Source organism: Mya arenaria, chromosome 9 (assembly GCF_026914265.1).
Source record: "Mya arenaria isolate MELC-2E11 chromosome 9, ASM2691426v1".
In the NCBI taxonomy this organism is placed as follows: domain Eukaryota; kingdom Metazoa; phylum Mollusca; class Bivalvia; order Myida; family Myidae; genus Mya; species Mya arenaria.
Window position 1 is genome coordinate 1,955,227 of NC_069130.1, and position 24,473 is coordinate 1,979,699.

General features: G+C 36.7%; 1 protein-coding gene across 4 annotated transcripts in view; it reads left to right on the forward strand.

The window, feature by feature from the left end:
* The first annotated feature begins 4,799 nt into the window (after positions 1-4,799).
* LOC128246796 (dentin sialophosphoprotein-like) overlaps positions 4,800-24,473 on the forward strand; it is a 36,227-nt gene continuing 16,553 nt past the window's right edge. For all 4 annotated transcript variants that reach the window (XM_052965233.1, XM_052965235.1, XM_052965234.1 and 1 more), the window contains exons 1-4: positions 4,800-4,901; positions 11,665-11,741; positions 19,519-19,753; positions 23,456-23,608. In XM_052965233.1, the coding sequence (XP_052821193.1) occupies positions 11,715-11,741; positions 19,519-19,753; positions 23,456-23,608 (415 nt within the window). In that variant the 5' untranslated portion in view covers positions 4,800-4,901; positions 11,665-11,714. The remainder of the gene's footprint in view (positions 4,902-11,664; positions 11,742-19,518; positions 19,754-23,455; positions 23,609-24,473) is intronic.

Consider the following 24,473-nt stretch of genomic DNA (forward strand, 5'->3'; position numbering starts at 1 on the left):
GCTGCTACTACAACTACTACTACTACTACTACTTCTACTACTACTACTGCTACAACAACTGCTACAACTACTTTTACTACTGCTATATCTGCTGCTGTTGCTGCTGCTGCTGGTGCTTCTACTCGTGCGCCTCATCTCCGACATCAAGGTAAAATGCTGGCGCCATCGAGTTGGACTGACTTTAAGTCCGGTATTTATTTATTTATTTGTTTTTGTTAAATTTACACATTTAGTACATATGATTTGTTTTTAAAAAAATCTAATTTATTAGAATATATCGTAACATAATATGCCCGGAGCTTTTGGACTCAGTTCGTTACTTCAAATAACCTGTTTTTATTGAATAAACTTTATTTAGGTCGATTGTTCAGAACGTTGTTATAGCAACGAGCCAATTTTTGCGAATATCCATGGAAACCAGTTATATAAGATTGCTGACAAAAAATTAGATCGCTGGTTTTTATATTTAAGTTCAAAATTGATGTTTTATGCATTTTTCTTAAACCGGTAAGCCATAAAACAATAATTTTCGAACGGAAATATGAAAATGTACGATCTGATTTTTTGTCAGCAATCTTATATCATTGGTTTGCAGATATTTACGCAAAAAATTTGCTCTTTCCAAGATAAAAAAATAAAATGTTCTAAAAATGGTATATCTGTGAGAGTGCAGCTTTAACTTATAAAGTTAAATAAACTTTCCTAGTTTCTCCCAAAGTTAATTAAAACGAGTTCAGCTAAAACATTGACCCAGTTGTTGTTAGGAACAGAGATGTATCTGCGAGATTTCCAGTCGAGCAATAATGATTTGAATGCGAACGACGATGACAATAAAGGGACTAGACACCAGATGATATAATAACAAGAAAAGAAGAGAAAATTGTAAAATACCAAACTTATGTTCAACTGATATCGTTTTGTACAACGCATTGAATCTAACGTATTGATGTATCACATCGCTTACGTCCACACATGCATCTTTTACAGGGTTTTTTTGAGCATTTTTCAAAATCGAAAATTCGAAATTTACTAGGATAATCTACCAGAAAATAGCGTCAGAAAATTTATCTGTACGCATACACAGATATGATTTGAACTGTGAAAATTTTGTGCTATTTTTAAACGGCGAAACCCTGATGAGACAGAAACATGAGTGTTGCGTTTTTTCTTTTTATCATGTAAAACGATGTTTTATCGGCCTCCTTCTAGCTTGCATTGACAATTCTAAGCTTGTTTTAAGGTTAAAACTGTATTTCCTGATATTTGGACCATCCGGTGTCTAGTCCCTTTAACAACGTTGTTAACTGAAAGTACTGAACAATCGGCCAAATATGTAGTAACGTAAGGTAATACTTGGTTGACACGTTTATTATTCCTCGGTGTGAAGGTTTCTTTATTGAAATAACATTTTAGACGTGCAGATTTCACTCATGGTACTTAGAAAATACTATAAGTATCTTCCATGGCCGAGAGTGCAAGATAGGTTCATTCCGACCCGAGCGTAGGGTGTTTTGAGGAAACGAGGTTTACCGAGTTTCCGCAAAACACCCTGCGGGAGGGTCGGGATGAAACTATCTTACACGAGCGGCTATGGTAGATGCTTTTTCTCCCACCTCAGTTAAACAAAATTAATTAAAAATGTATTTTTTGCAACTCTTTTGTGCTTAGTGAAAAAAGTTGCGTATGGATATGCGATAGCACGTGGTTGTCATGGATACGCGCGCAGTGATCCAGTTAATTTTTATAGTCAAATCGGTCTTTTTAAATAGTTCTAAGGAAAATGAAGCATTATTTCTTGAATGGCGCGTGAAAACTGTTTTATGATGACATTTGAGAATTTCTAGCATGGTTAAATTATTGGATCTACTTATCTGAGGTGGGAGAAATCTTTTTCTCCCACCTCAGATAAGTAGATCCATTAATTTAACCATGCTAGAAATTCTTATCTTGCCCACGGGCGAAGATAAAATGCCCGTATGGAACTTCTTTTAGTGGTCACCACATTGTAATTACCTCCCTTGTGGAAGACTGTCGTCTGTAGCGCATCATGGAAACCTTGTCTTGTGGCAATATTTTGAAAGCTATGTTATTATTTCTCGCTTCAAATGTCATCAGAAAACAGTTTTCACGCACCTTTCAAGAAATAATGCTTCTCTCTTCTTAGAACTATTTAAAGACCGATCAGACCATTAACACACGCTGAATCACTGCGCGAATATCCATGACAAACACGAATTATCCCATATCCGTTTCACTAAGCACAAAAGAGTTCCAGCAAAAAAAAAATACATTGAAACTAAATTTTGTTTAACTGAGGTGGGAGAAAAAGCATCTACCATAGCCGCTCTTGTAAGATAGGTTTATCCCGACCCTCGCGCAGGGTGTTTTGCGGAAACTCGGTAAACCTCGTTTCCGCAAAATACCCTACGCTCGGGTCGGAATGAACCTATCTTACACTCTCGGCCATGGAAGATACAAGTTTATAATCTGACTTGGTATTTTTATTGCATTCGCTGTATGCACGTGTTGTTATTAATTGTAAAAAATCAGATATACGCGCAAAACAACGAGGACATTTAATTTTACTTTCACATCAATCAGGCGGTAGGGTTATAAAAATGTACAACAAAATAAACATGTTAGTATTTTCGAGAATATTTTTAAAGCTGCACTCTCACAGATATACTTTTTTTTTGTCTTGAAAAGAGCAAATATTTGCGTAAATATCTGCAAAGCAATGATAAAAGATTGCTGACAAAAAAAAACAGATCGTAGATTTTCATATTTCCGTTCAAGAAATAATGTTTTATGCCTTAAACTGTTATTTAAGGTTTAAGAAAATGCATCAAACATCAATTTTTAAACTTAAATATTAAAATCTGCGTTCTATTTTTTGTCAGCAGTCTTGTATTTATAATGAATTTTCGCAAAAATTGGCTCGTTTCAAGAAGAAAAAATAAAAAAAGTTGTCAAAACGTTAAATCTGTGAGAGTGCAGTTTAAATATATATCCGCACGCAATACATATCGTAAAACACTCCAGACCGAATTCCACGCCAGTGCAATACGGCGCCGTATTCCACTCAGCTGACGTCACATCATAAACGTACCATTGCGCAATGTTAAAATGACGTCATAAAACAAAAAAGTATCGCGTTAAAAACATTTTTATTTATGCATTAAAGTGTCTTTAATCTGATTTGAATCAGTAAGTAAAATAAATGTTTATAATGAAAAGGTTGTTAGTACCGCGCTTTTTAGAAGATTTTGCAAAGATTCCGCTCGAGTCGAACACAACCTCCTTATTTTTAGCTGTCCGTTCATATTTGGAAGGAAAGCAACCCGTTTGTAAACAGATATCCACGTATTCGAGTTATTCATACTTCTTAAGAAATCGGTTAACATCTGGTATACATCCCATATATTGATTAATTTATATAAAAGTTAAAAAAATATCTTGTCAGCCTGTGAGGTAATACTTGTTTTGCGTGACATTTGTTAGGAAGTCAGCACAATTTCCCCCAAAATTGTAATGTTTAAATGTCCGAGATACAATAAATGAGATATGTTGGATTTTGGTCATGTTATTTCAATGACGAATACTTTTTTTGTTATTTGTATCGCTTCGATTATCGCTCGCTCCTAAAATTGAAAAAAAAAGATGTTTCGCCTGTTAGCTCCATTTTATTTAGAAAATAAAAGATGAACATGAAATTGTCAATACAATATTATTCAACGGTGGTCAAATCCAACAAACGCGGTGAATCATCACACAAAATGTGGCGAACATGGCATCATTTAGTAAACAAAGCGACGAATGCGCTGTCCAACTACGGTGCCGTGTCTGTAAAGACACTAAGAAAACCTGTATTAAAACATTAAAATAGCCAAACAATTTATTACAAAAAAAAAATCAAATCATGAAGTCATGTGTTGGAGTGCCATCATAAATGATGACAAAACACTAACAGCATATAGTCGAACTGACAGGAAGAAATAATTTTGAGATTTTTTTAAATCTTCAATACGTCTTTTTATACGCCCCCACCCCCACCCCCCAAAAAAGGTTTTAGGAATAAATATACCTCGCAGTCTTTTGGTTAAGCTTCAGGAAGTACTAAACTTAAAAACAAGCAAACGACGATCAAGCTTCCATTGAAATAAACAATTATAAAGTGTGTATTATGTTTATGATATACATGTAATCCTCAAAAAAGTTATCAAATGAGGGATGCTGCCCCCCCCCCCCCACTCTCACCACCAGTCCCCCGCCCCTTGTGTCTCTGTTTGCGGTACAGATTACAGTTATAACCATGTCCATGGGATTTACGAGCATTCCATAGATCTGCACTTGTATCATGAGTCCTATATTCATGATAGGGCATGACAGTTTTGAACTTCTTATCTATATCCCACCAACAAACTCAGAAAAGATCTTAGTACCAACATTATAGTTTTACATGGAACCATCAGACCGGTCAGTGGTACTACATACGTATATAAGACGCAAAATACATCCTACAAAAAACTACTACCATGCTGAAGAACTTGATTTTAAAGGCAGTCTATAAGCAAAGGTGTGTAGTAATATACTTGGATAAAATCCGTATAAGTTTTATTAAATCTTTTATTATAACTATTTCTTACATAACCTGTTCAATTTAATTAAAAATCTTATAATCAAGAATCTGGGACGACCCAGACATGTGACATGTTGATGCTCATGAGTCTTTCAGAACTACGAGAAGATAACTGCGGTCGGACAATGTGGAGTGTATTTTAATAGTGGTATGCAGCCCAGCCAGCACAAAATGGCGAACCGGAAACATTAAATGAGTGATCGTAAAAATAAACAAATGATGAGGTTTTTGAAGAGCTTTCATTTATACTAATTGTTGACATGTATGTATTTTTATTAGTTCTAATCACTGTTTACATTATAACCTATTTTTAAAAAAAACACCTGCATTTTCTCGTTCTATTTTTTGTTTAATTGTCTGGATGACCTCACTTAAATGTTATTATTGACAATAAATGTGTTTTGACTAAGTTCTTAGCCATTCTTCATCATTACCTCCACCAAATAATCATAAGGTGTGCGTTATAAACATGTGTATCTGATTCCAATAGCTAAAAATGTCTTTAAGTGTGGAGACATGCAGAAAATAACACTTCCCTAGTCCAAATAATTGTACGTTGACAGATTTTTTTTTATATTTTTGATATGGCAAATCCTTCACGTACAAATTGTTTAGTATCAAAAGTGGGTAGTTGTTCCGATCAGGATTCCGGGTTAAAGCATATAGCGTCTATAAAATATCATAAAAACAAGAAATATTACCAGATAATGTTATTTTATATTAGTTCCGTACACAAAAAAATAAATATCCAACTTATAATTATGAGTTTGACGGCTTTTTTTCATTTCATTCTGTCAAAACATAACGATATATACATGAAGGGCACCTGCAAGGCTTTAGGGCACAGTTTTAAATCGCTCGGAACATTTCGGCCATGGCCGAGTTGTTACAATTGTATAACGAGGTCTATCTCGAAGCTTTGTCGGAGGAGGCCGAGCTATTACGATTGTATCGAGTTGTTCCCCTTCGCATAATTGTTGTCTGTGTCAGTCAACTTTCATTTTATTGGAAAGGTAAACAACTTGTTTTAATGCTTTAAATGCTTGTCTAGTGCAAAATAACATTTCACTTACATGGTAAAATATGAATATAACTCTTTATGATCAATTTCAACCATAAAATACTTCACTTAAAACAATTTCAATATTTTTAAAACACCCCCGTTTTTTGCACATTCCCGTTTAGATGTTAGGGATTGGAAGAATCCCGTATAACACGTCTATTATTTTAGACTAAACACTTCCCCTGTTCCGATTGTGCCACCCAATGCACCTGCGTAATCAAACTATTATTCTGGGTGCACTGGTCACAAATGTCATGTTTAGTTGACTTGCATGAAGAATATATGGTACTTGCATGGTGAATATTGTAGCGAATGCATGGGTCCATCCGATGACACAATCAAAAATGTCCAAAAGAGATGAGGAAGTCATTTATGTGCTATTTTTTTGCAAGCATGGGTAAAACATTAGCTACAATAATGAGCGATCAGGGATACTTTTTTTTATTATTTAGACATTTCTTATGTATCCCTGTAACGCTACAACTCTCTACCATTTAACAACGGGCGAAATGATATACTGAAATAATATGCATTGATGTTGAAAAATAATGACAAAGTTGTTCAATTTTTATCCGACAGTGATCTGAAATGGATTAAATTTGTCATTAGAGTTGTTATTTTCACATTAATATATTATGGGTCACAAATACCGTTATACATGTACACAACCAGTCAGATTTGTCCCAGATTTACCGATATCGGGATACTTGATAAACAATCGACACTTGTAAGTGTTTAATGATAACTTAACATGTTTTTTGGGCATACTGACATAACTTAATATGTGTTTAATAGTAGGCAGTAATATTTTCGTAGAAATTTGAATTTATAACGGAGATAATTTCAAAATTGTGGCCGCGAGGATTCTCTGCGCAAGGACCGCTTGCTACTTTTTGCTGGGATGGTGGACGTCACGAGTCTGCCATATTAAAAAAATCATTAAAAGACTCGTTGACGGCCATTTAGGTGGACTAGGTAAAACATTAATTCACATATTGACTGATTAAATGGAAGATATAAAATAAAGTATGTACAATCATGTAGATGTATAATTTGATGAGATGATACCGGTATGTTGTTTGCAGTGCTCCAGCCAGGATTTGAAAAGGGCAGGGTGGAGTTTTGAAAAGGTCAAGCTACATGAGTCGTGTAGAGGCGATTGGGGATGGTGGTGGGAGGGGTCAATCCCTGTCACAAGGTTTTTGTTGTTGTTTTTTTTAAATTCTGGGGGGGGGGGGGGGTCTGCCCCTAGTATTTGTTTTGTTTACATACTCAATTTAAATCATTTTTCATGATTTTCAGACTTATACAAAATGGTGTTGTTGTTTTTTCTCTAAAATTAGAAGGGTGTGTTTTAATATCAAAATTAAAATTTGTCTTTTTGTCTGAGGTAGTATGATTGTACTTGTTTGGCATCTTCTTAAGTGCAATGTCACATATTTCTCCTAAAAAGTATGTTAAATGAAGAAAAAAAGAAACACAGTTAAACATTTGAAGCAATCAAATAAATATAAACAAAAAAAAAGATATATGTTGGGGACGAATCTTAGTTTGGTACGATCGCGATTGGGTACGAATGTTACATTCAGCCTGGCTGTTATTAAATTGTCTTTGGTAAAATAATGTTTAATATGCAGATGTTTTAGAATAAAATGACAATAAAAATCACTTCCCTGGTTTAAAAAAATCACTTATAGAACAGAGCATTGATAAAATAACTCCGAAAAATGTTCTGACAAAATGGCGGTTTCGGCGAATTTTGACAAGATCGTGGACATGGTAAATAAATGCTACATAAAACATCAACATATTTTTGTGGGTAACAAAGAAATTTTCATCATGAATATTTTAGAAATTAACTTTCAAAACTTTTTTTGAAAAGGTGATGTATTTGATTGTGTCAGCGCCACCTTTCTTATGTTTACAAATCGGCAGTGACTGTCTGCTTCAAATCAACAATTTTTTAATTAAAATGGCGAGTATCATCAGTACAATACAATTAACAATTATTTTTCAAGATTTGTGCTTGACAACTCTTTTCACCATCCCTTCACATTTTCTATCGCATTTTATGAACTTTCATGATTGAATGAACGAGTTCTCAATGTATATTCTGATTGGCTGACATTAAATAGCCCCGCCTCCTGCCGATGTTTCCGTATTTGGCTCTTCCTAATTATTGGATTAGAAGATGACCAATTATGAATACACAGGTCGTCTGCTCACTACACAAATACACACTTAGCTGTCATATGACTTGGACAAGGCACATGGGAAGATGAAAGGGCAGTACGGCATATTTTAAGCAGACAATGGGGGCATGGTGACACCTAGCAGGATCACTATTATCATAAGTATTACGTAATTTGTCTAAATTATGACAGCGGATTAAGGGCTGCTGCTCTTTCATAATGATTTCAATAGTAAAAAGGGCACTAACGGAATAATTGGCCCTAATAGAGTATTTGTGAAAAGGGCACTACTCAAAAAAGGGCAGGGCGGTAAAAAAAGGGGCACGGGCGCTGCGCCATTGAAAAACGGGCTAGCTGGAGCACTGGTTTGTATGCTGCATATATGTGTTTTTGTGCCTAATTTAGTGTTCAACAATAGCCTAAATATTAGGTGAGAAGTTCTCAGACACTTTTTGATTTTTTTTTCAAGATATTCCTCCTGAATTTTGAAGTTATCTCAATAAAATTTGCTTTAAATTAAACTCATCTTCTGTTCAAACAATGCAAACTTTACAGGAATGAAAAACTTATTTTTGTTTTCATTGGTTATTAGAAATATGTATTAAAAAGAAAAGGTATTTGAAACTTAATTTTAAAAAACTTTATGTCAAACTCACCATTTTTGTTAATCCTTTAAGCCCATTAAGTTGGAAAGCCCTGAAAATGTATTTTTATACAGAAACAAAACAGATTATTAACTTCCTTTGGCCTGCAAAAGAGCCTCTTTTAGAAATGTCTGACATCATTGGTAAAATAAATATAAAATGGTTTCCCAAAATATGTTTAAGATAAAAAAAAATGTGTTATGAGCATTATTATCTTTCTTCAAAGGACAATTAAAATCTAAATATTCATAGTAATGCACCTAAAACGAAATCTGAATATCAGGATGCATTGTAATTTCCTTACAGTCTGGATAAAGGCAAATCTTTCCTACTGTAAATGCATGTTAAAATTGTCAGTTCAATATCTAATACAGACCTGCAGGTTCACTTGTTCCCATTTTTTAAAGTGTAGTTAATGTGCCATTGTTGTTGGGAATTTGAAAATGATCATATTTTATGATAAGCTGTTTCCTTATTAATGTGTGTCTCCCACAGGTAGTGCATCTTCCACAATGCTGAGCAGCATAGGATCTAGTCCTGACTCCTTTGGAAGTCCAGGGGAATGCTCTACCCCTGAGTCTATGAAAATATGTTATGAAATACTCGGCATATCACTCCAAATGAAGCAATGCTCTGTGTTACATATTTATTTTGAGCAGTACCTACCATGTGATGGTCGACATAATTCACAGAAATTTGATGTGCACTGTGTACATGCAATGTTGTTGTTTTTGCAACAGTAGTATACAATCTGCAGTTTTTTATGTTGAATATCAGTAATAACTTATTCTTGAAGTAAAGTGACGTTTTTGCATCTTCTTTTTTCCTCATTTGAAATTTATTACGATTTTATTTTTATGCAAATTAAGTTGCACATTTGAAAAACAAGACATCAGGCCCCAATTTCTCGAAACTTCTTAAGTCCCTTATAACAGGATTAAGCTAAACTCACTATTTTTGTTATTCTATAATATGCGATATATTTACTCTTTTAAAAGTTTTTTATAAATTATATAATAAAAATCTGTATGCTTATTAGAAGAAACCATTTTTCATTTATCAAAATCATTATTAGTATGTTTTTTTGCTAATTGAAATAAGCGACTTAAGCCTGTTAAGCTTAAGAAGTTTCGAGAAATTGGGGCCTGGATATATTTGTGAGTTTTAATTGATAAATTATTACAGGTTTTTGTCGAAACATAGGGCTTAATATGCCCCAAAGGAGGGCGGCATATAGGAATTGTGACCGTCCGTCTGTCCCGCTGTTTTTAATAAATAACAAGAAAACGCTTAGGCCCAAAGAACCCAGACTTGGTAGGCAGATTGGTAATGACCAGCAGATATCCTTAGAATTTTGAGGTCAGTGGGTCAAAGGTCAAGGTCATGGTAACCTCTAGCGGAAAATCTTTTTATGATTACTGAAGAGCACTTTGACCCAGAGATGAGTTGATATCCACTCAACTTGCAGTTTCCATGTACATACTTTGCTCTTCAAAAATTTTACAGATCATTATTTTCATATTTCATGTAAAGGTAGGGTAGGTTACCTCGAAATTTGTTACATCCTCAAAACTATCTGTCCATACAGGCCCAAATACTCCGTCCAATGAGGCCTTTCAGGGCCAATTTGTCAAGTTACTTGTGACAGCTCCTGTTATATCCATTTGGTTGATAAAATGCTTCATTTTATTCATTGGTCTGTCTTTAAAGACCACTCAACGTCTCGGCAACTGAATCACTCCATTTCATATTATTGCTTATCCTACTGTCTTGAACGTTACTCTAAGCCACTTTTTAGCCTGGTTTTGGGTCTGATATTTGAACTTATTGCTTTTCTAATTCATAGATATTAGATATTTTGAATGAACAGACTCGAATACTCTTTTTCATAAAATATTGTCAACAAGACCTGCTGTATAAAATACAGAATTTGAGCGAACCCGTAAAGCATTTTACCAGTTCAGGGCTTGCGGGCTTGTGCTAATTACGATCACTGTTTTCCCCCAACAAGGCGAACAAAAAGGGTTTATTAATTTTGTACTTCCACATAAATAGTTGTTTCTACACTTATACCAGTTACACATGTTTTGGACTTTCCTATTCCAAAAAGGAGAATAAATAATAATTATGTATTTTATTATGGTACAGTAATAGTTACAGTATCCTAGGATCCCTCTAAAATGGATTTGAAGGTGGACAAAATCCTGGGACACATCTAAAAGGGAGTTGAAGTTGGCTTGGAAATTTAGAGACACAAAACATTAAATAGGCTTTCGAGATATCTGCCATATACAGTCTCCTACAATTATAAGGAGATCAAGTATAACAAGATTAATAACATGTGTCAAGGTATGATGATTCTTGTCAATTGAATGCGAAAGAAAAGTTTTTCCAGAGCTCAAACCCTGTCTTCATGTAACAACGTCACAGTGCTCGGCACTCTACCATATCAACTTTGCTTGCCATATATGTCAGATTATCACTAAGGATGCAGTTGTTCCATGAGTGTCAGTAATAAATAGTGACAATAGTGTTGGAAGTAGGGTAAAATTAGACAGACTTTAAACAGGGCAGGGGGCTGCCGAAAAAGGGCAGGATGCAACAAGGTCTGCAAAGTAGAAAAATCAAGTTTGATCATTATAATTGATGAATTTGATTTCTTGGAAGGTAAAAGGGGGACATTTCAGTCTCGTGTCAGGGTTAAAGGGGCAACCAAATAAAGGGCAGGGGACAGGGCCCTCTCTAAACTGCCTTAAGCAACACCCATATGAAAGTCATTTTAAATTGAATAATTAAGGCTGAAACAAAAGAATGTTTGCTTCCAGTTACCTGACCGATTGTGTTGTTTAATCGCAGGCTGATTTTTTTTCCGATAAAAAATGAATAAAAAATCATGAGCTCCGAAATAGTTTAAAGGCATTTGCAGTGTATAAACCAGATATTAACGTTAATCTGACCTGAAATTAGTAGAATTACATGTAGTATAATTTGTAGGTACTGCAAAAATACCTTGCAAAAGAAAAAAAATCCCTTCATAGTAACCCAAACTTTTCAGGTCATAACCAGACACAAACCTATTTTGTCTTAGGCCAAAGCATTAAACCAGTTTACTTGCCTCTTTTTCAGGATGAAGTACAGAGACTTTCTTGTGGAGAAAGGTCCCTGACCCTACTTATATGATGCTGTTTCAGCCATTTCTTGTGGTAAGTAATACATGTTGTTACTACGAGCTTGAGCATGTAAAGGCACTTCATATAATTAATTGTGTCATCCTGGTCTTAAGAGCTGTCTTCAAAATCAAGCAGAAATTAATTGATTTAAACATTCAGGAAGGTTATTCTTCACTCTGTAAACTTATTTTGGCCATCAAAGAAATCCTTTTATATTTTTAAATTAATGAACAAAATACTGTTAATGTCAATAATACATTTGTCTTTTCATGGAAAGATAAACAGTCTTACTCATTTCATGTTGTGGTTACAATGTTTTGTTAGCTTATCAGTATCTGTTTATTTTTAATGCTGCACTATCACAGATTGTCAGTTTGGACACTTCAAAAGATTTGTCCCAGAACAGGGCTTCCATTAAACAGGGATGTGATTTGTCCGCGGATTCACGGAATTCTGCGGATCTTATGGCCACAGAGACCCCCCCCCCCCCAAAAAAAAATATACCTAAAAAATATTTTGGTTGCTTTCAGTTGTTTAAGTTAATATTCCAGTTTGCTTCAAATTTAAAGTCAGGAGAGCCCTCAAAAGAGCTTCTAAAAAGTCATTTTTTCTTCTACAGCAGTGCGCTTTTGACCCAAAGAGCGCCCCATAAACCCATGGCTGAAAAAGTTTCAGCCCTCCGGCTGCCAGGTCAATCATATCCCTGATTAAAGGAAGTTTAGAAGTATATTCCTCCCTAGATATGGGTTAAATCTTTAAATTCCTTGGAAGTACAAAAACTTCCAAAGTAGAAAGCTTGGAAGTTCAAAATATCAAAACCTTGTGTCAATATTACTTTTACGGTTATAATTTCAATCAGTTTTTAGAAAAGTCTTTTAATTTGGCAAGTTTAAGTTGCAAATTTCTTGATTTTTAAGATTCTAGTTGAAAAGAAGTGGAAATAGATATTGTATTCGGGAGACTTAAATTTACTCATTTCAGTGAAAGACTTCCAAAATTGATGGACAGGAAGTTCATACTTCCAGTTTCAAATTCTTATTGGAAGCCCTGTTTTTAAAACAGTGCCAACTTGATGCCTTAAATTCAGTCATATAAGATCATCAACAATAGAACAGATCTCAATTGTTTGATAAACTGCACTTTGAGCCATTGGATCATAAATAATTATGACAAACTTAGATCTGATTTTTTTAGCAGTCTTATATCACTGGTTGGGTGACATTTATGCAAAGATTGGCTCATTGAAAGGTTGTTAAAATGATACATTTGTGAGAGTGCAGCTTTAAAGAAAAAAGTTGCGGTATTGTGATAGCCCTGTTGTGGTTTGTCAGCATCATGCACAAAAGTCAACCTTGACCGTAACACAAAAAGCGTTCTAGATATTCAAATGAAAACTGCTACACATGTTGCCTGTTTTATACATACATTCATGTATATTATGTACTCCCGTAACTTAGACTTGAAAAGTTGGCAAAACTTCTCCCCTTTTTTGAGACCAAAAAAGGGCTAAAACATTAATTTTGGCTATAACTGAAAAACTGTATAAGGCCCCCCCAAAAAAATTGTTTGTTTAGGGTAACCTTCCCAAAAATTTTAGGTAGGGTAGGTAGGGATTTTTTTTTTTTTTTGATTTTTTTTTTTAAAAATCTGTCGTAAGTTCAGAGTGTTTCCTTGCACATGGCAGTCTTTCCTACATTACTGTCATTGCCTGACTTTGTTTTATCATATAAACAATAATTCTGATCGTCCAATTTGCATTTATCCGCCCTTCGTAACTCTCTATTCGCTAACAAATATTTTTTTGCTCAGAAACGGAAAAAAATAGTTAGGGTCTGCGCATTTTTATAGGTAGGGTCGGGTTACCCGAAACAGACGTATTTTTTTTTTAGGCATAAGGTATTTAAATGAAACTTGGTACACATGTAAACAGAGACATGGAGGTCATGAATTGCAAGGCCAATAACTCTGATTTTAATAATTGTTATGTTATGCCCCTTTCCTACATCATTTAAACAGCAACAGAGAAGTGTTTGAAATAGTGTTTACAGTTGGCCTGACCTCTTTCAAATCAGATATGGTACTTACATTTATATAAAAAGCTACAGAAACAAGCTCAGTAGCCAAAAGTTTAAACATAAACCCCGTTTAATAGCACAGGGTAAACGCCAAAGACATAGAAAATAAAATAAAAAATTCACAGTCAAACAAGAAACACTGAAAAACAGCACAAAACTGCACAAACAACGTACCGCCTTGGAACGGTCAGTAAAATAAATTTACTATGGGTTTGACAACCTCAATCATATCCCAACAATCCTGAATAAAGTAAATCTTATTAAAGTATGTATTAACTTATCGCTAATTTCTAAATCCTCAATTTTTACATTGTTTTAGATATTTCAATTTGTAATGAATCAATGCTGGATAACACTTTGAGGATTTGAAAAGGGCAGGATGCTAGGTCAGAAAGGCACTTATGATTTGGATTGAATGAATGAGCTTTAATGGGGCACTTACAAGGGTCAATGTTCAATTCATAGTGTGTATGTGTTTTAACTACTTTCAATACTAAATATTTGTTATGAATATCTTAACCTGTTATCTTTACTTAAGTGTCAAAATAATAGTTCAGGACCACTGTAGACCTTAAGTATACATACATGTGATTATATACCAAAATGATACCCTTTATTATGCCCCCCTTCGAAGAAGAGGGGTATATTGCTTTGCACAGGCATGTCGGTATGTCGGTCTGTCGGTCGGTCCGTCGGTAGACCAAAGCTTGTCCGAGTGATAACTCAACAATTCCTGGACGTATGGTCATCAAACTTCACATGAAGGTTGGGCCTGACCAGTAGATGACCCCTATTGATTTTGGGGGTCATCGGGTCAAAGGTCAAGGTCACAGTGACCTTTAATGGTAAAATAGTTTTAAAGCTTGTCCGAGTGATAACTCAACAATGCCTGCACCCATGGCCCTCAAACTTGACATGGAGGTTGGGCCTGACCAGTAGATGACCCCTATTGTTTTGGGGGGTCATCAGGCCAAAGGTCAAGGTCACAGTGACCTTGAATGGTAAAAGGTTGTCCGAGTGATAACTCGACAATGCCTGCACCCATGGCCCTCAAACTTGACTTGGAGGTTGGTCCTGGCCAGAAGATGGTCCCTATTGATTTTAGGGGTCATTGGGCTAAAGGTCAAGGTCACAGTGACCTGGAATGGTAAAAGGTTATCCGAGTGATAACTCGACAATGCCTGCACCCATGGCCCTCAAACTTGACTTGGAGGTTGGGCATGGCCAGAAGATGGTCCCTATTGATTTTAGGGGTCATTGGGCCAAAGGTCAAGGTCACAGTGACCTTGAATGATAAAAGGTTGTCCGAGTGATAACTCAACAATGCCTGCACCCATGGCCCTCAAACTTGACATGGAGCTTGGGCCTGACCAGTAGATGACCCCTATTGATTTTAGGGGTTAAAGGTCAAGGTCAGTGACCTTGAAAGCGAACTCGACAATTCCTGGACATATGGTCATCAAACTTGACATGAAGGTTGGGCCTGCCCAGTAGATGACCCCTATTGACTTTAGGGGTCATCAGGCCAAGGTCAATGTCACAGTAACCTTTAACGCAAAAAAGTTAACAAATCTTCTCCCACTGATATCTCAACAATGCCTGACCCTATGATCATTAAACTTGACATGGATGCTAAGCCTGACCAGTAGATCACCCTTATTGATTTTAGGATTCATAGAGCCAAAGGTCAAAGTCACAGTGATCTTGAATGGTAAAAGGTTGTCCGAGTGATAACTCAACAATGCCTGAACCCATGGCCTTCAAACTTGACTTGGAGTTGCATCTGACTTGTAGATGACCCTTTATGATTTAAGGGGTCATTGGGTCAAAGGTCAAGGCCACAGTGACCTTGAACGAAAAAAACTTTCTGTGATATAACTTGACAATGCCTGCACCCATGGCCCTCGAACTTAATATTTAGGTTTCTGGTGACCAGCTGATGACTTTGGATTTTGAGTTCATAGAGTCAAAGGTCATGGTCATAACACACTCTATCCTCACACTTTAATGGTCATAATCTTAAAACTGCCTTAACGGCAACAAATCAGCTGTCATTTCGGTCCATGCATATTTTATTCAATTGTCCATATAATCCTGACAACATGGCGCTCGGGGGGGGGGGGGGGGCATAATGTTTGACAAACATCTCTTGTTATACATAACATTCAAACATCATATCAAATAAATATTTGAGTTAATGAAAGCCTTCCACATATATGTTATCTGGTGATAAAAACAATTTAAAGGGACTGTACACCAGATTGGCACCAATTTTTTTTTTTTCTGTAATGAATCTCAGGACAATTATTTAATAGAATGTGTTAAGCTTTGATTTCATAATTGTAAAAAAAGTACCAAAATGTAAAAAAAAATGTGTCAGAGACGAGGTTCGAAAATTGCAGCCGAGCACTGTATCCGCTGAGCTACGAAGGATTACTCTTACCGAGTGGTATATTTAAGCTTATAATATACCTAACTTGGTAATATCACGTCCTAACATCGACTAGCCAATCACGCATAAGGTATGAATTCTATTAGGTAGACATAACCAGTAAACTTTGTTAATGGAAAAATACGAAATAACTGCTAAACTTTAATAAATTGTAAACTATGTGGTACTTCAGTTAGTAAGTTTCAATGCATTGTACATATAAATACCAAGTTTATGTCAGTTTTCGACAATTTTCTTTTTTTCTTGCAAATTGGTCATCTGGTGCACAGTTGCTTTAAGAAGCAAAGAGCAAATAGTATTTGCTTACACTTATAAATACTTCTTAAATAATGCTAAGTTGCTGATAAAAACAATCTACCATATCCAAATCAATGCTTCATCTATAAATACAGTAGCAATGGGGGCACTCTGCTGTTTTTTTCCCCGCACGGCCTGCTGCCTTTTTACTACACACTGCTGTGCCCTTTTGTTAGACAGAGTCAATTTTCAGCAATGAGTACTAAAATAATAAAATATACTTATACAATCATTTTATAAATTTCCATCAGTTAAATAAAACATTCCGAAGCTGAATGACTATTAATTGCCTTAAACCACCCATGTAGAGCTAATAACAGCCCAACAAAATCATATTATAGAAACAAGGAAAATATTTTTCTCCTTATTCATAATTTCAAATGTAGAAAAATTATATATTCACAAACAAGTTAGAAAATGCTACATTAAGAAATTGAAATTGGAAGTGTAAACTTCCTTACAATCAGGTTTGGAAGTTTTTGTCTCGTGTAAATTTAAATGTTGAACACTAAATAATCTTCATTATTGAACAACTGTTTCTAATCGAATTTTGAAATAATTTGCATCTTAAACAAGTCAGTATCACACAAATGGATTCAAACCAAACATTTTAATTAAAAAATTACTTAGGCAACTATAAATTAATTGCTAGATTTCCCCCCCCCCCCATCTTTTTAAGCCACCACTTAAATTTTATTGCCTGAAATAAAATGTTGAACAAGAGTCTGTATTTGCATATCGGTCCAGTACTATCCAGGAACAGCGTTTATTTATACCTATGGTGTTGATGTATGACATTCACATGTAAAACAGAAGAATTGTTTAACGTTGGTTCGTCTAAATAAATAAATTTATATTCTCCCTTATGCAATTAGAAAGAGCATGGACATGTATTGAACTGTGAAACAGTCATCCTAGAGAAAAAAAATGCCCAAGCCCCCCCCCCCCCCCCCCAATTTAAGAAAAAAAAATGGATGTAAATCTAGCATTTATTTAGATTTGCCTTAAATGTAACATTAATGCACTTTGGTATTTTAACCTTTAAACATTTTCTTATGGAAGTTCATCCAATATGATGGAAGTTTCTGTACTTCCTTGGACATTTTTTTCGAGTAGGGTCACTTATTTTTCCCATTTTAATAGTAGGTTTATATATGAGGAACTTCATTCCCTAAGTTTTGTTTTACTTTACTTGTATAAACCTAAAAAAGGAAAAATAAGAGACCATATTCTACTTGTATATGTACATCCATTTTCCGCTTATTGACTCCATACCAGAAGCGCTGGAGTATTTTCAATGCATAACAAAATGCTGTGAATCCAATGTTTGCTCGCTGTGTACAATGTGAATTGAAATAATTGATTGTTAAAGCTGCACTCTCACAGATTGACCAATTTGACAACAGATTTATATTTTGTCCTGGAATGAGCCAGTTTTTGCGTAAGCATCTGGAAACCAGTGATATAATACTGCTGACAAAAGATCAGATTTTCGTCTTTATGTTCAATTTTTTTTTTTTAATGTCTAAAAGCGTTATGCTTTCAGAAAAAAAAGTTTTTTGGCAGTTTTCCAAACAATTAAGATCTATTATATTGTGAGTTAAATGACTCATTGAATGCGTTGATGCCAAAATCGGCTGATTTACTGTAACAGAAAATAAAATAAAAGTAAAAACTGTCAATTTGTGAGAGTGCAGCTTTAATCTTAAACCAGAAACTTGCAAGGATAATAATAGATAGTAAAATTTGGCCAGAATCTTTCCAATATTTTTAAGAAATTTTGCAAGATACTGAAACTAAGAGTATTGTAAAAAATACCCATTAAATGTCCTTTATGGCCAAAACTCAGTTTAACCTGTCAATGATAATAGTTCTTCTTGATGGATTTTCTATTGAAATTGTTTGTGAATAAGGCCAATCACATGTGAACTGCTACATATCATGCAATATACAAGGTAATTTATTTGAAAAAAATGCATGGATGTATAGAATTAAACATTTCAATGAATCCCAGGTTTCAAGTGTATCCGGAGGTCACGCTTGACTATACGTGGAAAATGGCCTTTGTGTTAACTCCCAAACATTCGGTATGATACAATTGTGGTTAAATGTAAAACATCCAAACTAGGAAGTGCACAGTGATAAGTGAGGACAGCATATTAGTTTGCGTTGGAGTACTAAAACAGAATAAAACAGAACATTAAGTGCACTCGCAATGATTCATACAGCAACCGTATCTCTTTTCAGCTGAAATAGTATTTAAAATCATGACTAATAAGGCCACACTAAATAAATAGTTTGTTTGGCGTTACCAGACTGACTCACAAAAATATCCGTATACCCATTAATTTTTATAACCTATCCAAAGGTGTTTTTTTTTTTTTTCGTTTTTCATTACTCATTTCTGATTTAAGGGACTAGAAAGTTAGAAAAATGAATAAAACCTTCCTTCTTACTTACACCTAAATATAGGGATCTGGAAACACACTTGGCAGAAGTAAAATTCTAACTTAAGGCTTAATATTATACAACTGGACTTGTTCCAAATTTTAACCACAGGATTTATAATAGAGTACAAACTTGTACACCCCAATTTTAATGTTTACAGATGACTATAATGACGTTGGTTTTTCAACTACATATTTCTCCCACCTCATATAAGTAGATCCAAAAATTTGACCATGCTAGAAATTCTTATCTTGCCAACGGGCAAAGATAAAACAAGTACCCATATGGAACTCCTTTTTTATTGTCATCACACAATTACCTCCCTTGTTGAAGACCATCGTCTGTAATATCATGGAAACCTTATATTTTGGCAATATTTAGAATTCTAAACCTCGTTTCCGCAAAACACCCTACGCTCGGGTTGGGATGAACCTATCTTACACTCTCTTCCATGGAAGATACTTATAATCTGTGGCAGAATGTCTTTGAAATATAATTTGCTGTAAAAAAATTATGAAATTTCAACTGTCTGTTTTAGGTTGTCTTGAGCGGGATAGCTGTCGACTCCACCCCATTCCGATTCAAACATGCCATATCCCACCCACCTGTAACGACCGCTGGAGAGAACCCAGCAGGTGAAGAGCTGGGAGACAAGGGAGATAATTATGACCCCAACAAGGAGTGGTTCCAATATTCAAAGGGGTTGTGTCCCTTGGGTCAGGTTCCTCAGAGAAATGATACAGTCTGCTGTTTGCCCACGGCTTGTCCTCCTAGTAAGTAGTTTGAATGTACATTTAGACTGGCTCAAGTATGTGTAGTGTTCATGAGTTTTTTGACAAACATGCTGAGCTACAGATGATTGTTTTCCTTAATTTAAGTGTATTGTATGCCTTTGTTTCATTCAGTGAAGTGTACGGTTAAACTTGACCTGAACATTGATGCGCAAACGTGCATGTATTTTACATACACAATAGGCTTGATCCTAATAGCAGAACTTAATTGACCACACAGCGCTTGCTTCCCTTTGCATTATGAAATGCTATGCTCGTCAAGGGAAGTCACTGCATAGGAGTGTAAGCTATTCTACACTGGTTTAATGGTCTCATCCATATGGACAAAATGGTTAACCCAAAATGGTTGTAAATTGATCATAGTAACACCCTTATTACAATTTGGATTCGTACTGATACAAACATGTTTGATGTTATATCATAATTGGCATATATGAAAGAGTATTACAGTGAAACTGCGTTTCCTCGAACAAGCGGTCGCTCGAGAACCGGCATTCCCTCGAGGTCAGAGCTTGGTCCCGAAATTTTTTCCTTCTATTTTCATATAAAATATACCCACTCTGCCTCGAAACCTAATTATGTCGAGCAGTCGAGCAATATCCTCGGTCCCAAGTACACAAATCGTGCACAAAACCTTATGGCTCCCTCGAGGACATAATTTCACACTTTTTCCCGAACGCGTGTTCCAAAATAAACAAACATTTGCTAGGTGTTCAAATTTTCGCAAGTTGTAAAAATTGCAGTTGAAAGGCAATTTGATAAGGTGTGAAAAACCGTTTTTCATTGTTAACGCATGACCGATATTAGTTGATATGGGCATTTGAGATGATAATTATGAGAAGTTACTGATAAGAAGTTAATTGTGAGAAATTTAAATGAGTAATAAAAATATGAATAAAACACTACCATATCAATTCAACATCGGATTGAACAGTTTCGCGAAACGGACATCTTGTCACAAGATGCGCCAATCAACAATCCTTGATTTTGTGAAACTTAAATCTGACTAATGCCACAATGCCACAATATGTACTGTGATGCAAATGTTGCTTGTTACGAAAATGTGCTTTTTTGTTAAAATAAACATTTCTATTTATTCTTTTATTGTTTTTTAGCTCTACTGGCCAAAGGCCAGAAGAGCTTATGCGATGGTAATGTGTACGTAGTATGTGCATCCGTGCGGTCGTGCGTTCGTGCGTCTGTAAACAATTGCTTGTGAACACGATACAGTCTTCAGTTTTGATTGTATCTCGATGAAACTTGTACAGTATTTAGATATCCATTAGAGCTGGGTTCCTTTCGAAAACCAGCCAGATCCGCCCATGCATGCCTAGATTATGGCCCTTGATAGTATAAAAAAATGCTATTGTGTAAACAATTGGTTGTAAACAATTGGTTGTGAACACGATACAGTCTTCAGTTTTTATTGTATCTCAATGAAACTTGTACAGTATCTAGATATCCATTAGAGCTCGGTTCCTTTCGAAAACCAGCCAGATCCGCCCATGAATGCCTAGATTATTGGCCATGAAAGTTTTAAAAAAATGCTCTCTATTTTTAGCCAGGTCTGCATGAGCGAATTCTATTTTTAGCCAAGTTTACATGTACATGTAAATTCAAGTCTAGAGTTAAGGGAGACAATTTGCAAGTCTAGGATTTTGAGAGACAATTTGCTTTTTGCTTCTGCAGCTGATTTTGTGAATTACTCTCTTCAATGAGGGTAGAATGGTGCCCATGCTGGCCTCCATGAGGGTAGAATGGTGCCCATGCTGGCCTCAATGAGGGTAGAAGGGTGCCCATGCTAACCTCAATGAGGGTAGAAGGGTGCCTATGCAGGCCTCGATGAGGGTAGAAGGGTGCCCATGCAGGCCTCAATGAGGTTAGAAGGGTGACCATGCTGGCCTCAATTAGGGTAGAAGAGTGCCCATGCTGGCCTTAATGAGGGTAGAAGGGTGCCCATGCAGGCTTCAATGAGGGTAGAATGGTGCCCATGCTGGCCTCAATGAGGGTAGAAGGGTGCCAATGCAGGCCTTAATGAGGGTAGAAGGGTGCCCATGCAGGCCTCAATGAGGTTAGAAGGGTGACCATGCTGGCCTCAATGAGGTTAGAAGGGTGACCATGCAGGCCTCAATGAGGTTAGAAGGGTGCCCATGCAGGCCTCAATGAGGTTAGAAGGGTGACCATGCAGGCCTCAATGAGGGTAGAAGGGTGCCCATGCTGGCCTCAATGAGGGTAGAAGGGTGCCCATGCAGGCCTCAATGAGGTTAGAAGGGTGCCCATGCAGGCCTCAATGAGGTTAGAAGGGTGACCATGCTGGCCTCAATTAGGGTAGAAGGGTGCCCATGCTAACCTCAATGAGGGTAGAATGGTGACCATGCAGGCCTCCATAAGGGTAGAAGGGTGCCCATGCTAACCTCAATGAGGGTAGAAGGGTGCCTATGCGGGCCTCCATGAGGGTAGAAGGGTGCCTATGCGGGCCTCCATGAGGGTAGAAGGGTGCCCATGCTGGCCTCAATAAGGGTAGAAGGGTGCCCATGCTGGCCTCCATGAGGGTAGAAGGGTGTCCATGCTGGCCTCAATAAGGGTAGAAGGGTGCCCATGCTGGCCTCAATAAGGGCAGAAGGGTGCCCATGCTGGCCTCAATAAGGGTAGAAGGGTGCCCATGCTGGCCTCAATAAGGGTAGAAGGGTGCCCATGCTGGCCTCAATAAGGGTAGAAGGGTGCCTATGCTGGCCTCAATAAGGGTAGAAGGGTGCCCATGCTGGCCTCAATAAGGGTAGAAGGGTGCCCATGCTGGCCTCAATAAGGGTAGAAGGGTGCCCATGCTGGCCTCAATAAGGGTAGAAGGGTGCCTATGCGGGCCTCCATGAGGGTAGAAGGGTGCCCATGCTGGCCTCAATAAGGGTAGAAGGGTGCCCATGCTGGCCTCCATAAGAGCAGAAAGTTGCCCATGCTGGCCTTCATTTTGCAGAAGGGTGCCAAAGCTGGCCTCCATAAGGGCAGAAAGTTGCCCATGCTGGCCTCCATACGAGCAGAAAGTTGCCCTTGCTGGCCTTCATTTTGCAAAAGGGTGCCAAAGCTGGCCTCCATAAGGGCAGAAAGTTGCCCATGCTGGCCTCCATAAGAGCAGAAAGTTGCCCACGCTGGCCTTCATTTTGCAGAAGGGTGCCAAAGCTGGCCTCCATTAGGGCAGAACATTTCCCATGCTGGCCTCCATAAGGGCAGAAAGTTGCCCATGCTGGCCTCTATGACGGTAGAATGGTGCCCATATTGGCCTCTATGTGGGCAGAAGGGGAGACCTCAAAAGGCAAGGGTGCAGCACTCTTGAGTGAAATCCTTATATATACTATATATGTACGGGTGTCCCATTACCAGTGTATAGTGCACTCGCTTCTTGCCTAGGCATCTCGGACTAATTCCCAGCCTGGGCTGATGTGAGATGGTTTGTGGTGACCAAGCATGACAAGTGGGTTTCTCCCAGGTACTAGGGTTTTCCCTACAACACAAGACCACACTCTCGCACAACATCATGCCAACGAGCGTGTTGTGATATAATGTATTAACACCTTCATTGTCAATAACAATCATTGTGAAAAAGATAAGTTTAAACATGATATATATACTGAATAGATTATGAAAATGCTTCAATACATCTGGTCATGTACAATTTTGTTCATTTCACAGATAAATCGGTAACGGCCTGCCACGTAAATGGAACAGAAGATACATGCGTCGTCTGCCAGCAAGGTTACATTCAACCAAACAACATTTCTTCCCTCAATATGTCCAATGCTGCCTGCTTTTTGAAGACGAGGAAACATGACATGTGTCCTATCGGTACTTCCCAAGTTTACATCACTTTGGTCTATTCTAGTGTTTTTAAGTTCAGTTATGCATAGTTACATTTCCGTAGTCTTTTCTGTAGAGACAGTTCTACCTTTTGTTTACATGAACAGCTTGGCATTGTGACATAATATTTTTTATTAGCTCAACTATTTGGAGAATAAGGAGGCTTTACTACTTACCCTAGCGTCGGTGTCCCGTTAGAAAGGGTTACATAACTCCATATAAACCCTAAATACAAATTATGGCTCTTGAATGACATTTTTTTTATTTCTTTTTTCTTTTTATTGCTTTTGACAGGCACTTTTTTTTTTTTTAACCAGTTTTTCACATAGTAAAACCTGGTTATAAGAATGACATGTGTCGTTGATCAAGCAGGCTGGTGGGAGGGCTGTTTCAAACTCACCTATGGTGTTGAATAGTTTTAGTTAAGTTTGACATATTGTGACTAAACTTGATATATAGGAAGAGTTTATGGAGAACTTTCATGGGATTGCGTTTGAGGCCCCTAGGGTCAAGGTCACTGTTATTAGAAATAGATAACTGTTCGGTACTGAATAACTTTAGATAGGGTTTACATTATTGTGACCAAACTTGGTATATAGGAAGAGCTTATGGAGGACTTCCAAGGGATTGTGTTCGAGGCTCCTAGCGTCCAGGTCACTGTTACTAAAAATAGAAACCCCCCAGATGAAACTGAATTTCACAACAAAGTCTGATGTTTTTCAGTCAATCTTGAAATCCTGGTTTTGTTGCATTGCAGCATTTCTTGTTGGTTTTTTTAGTTTGACATTTTTCTATTGCTTTTGACAGGCACATATAACATCATTATTGTATTCATTTCTAAGACAATACGGCA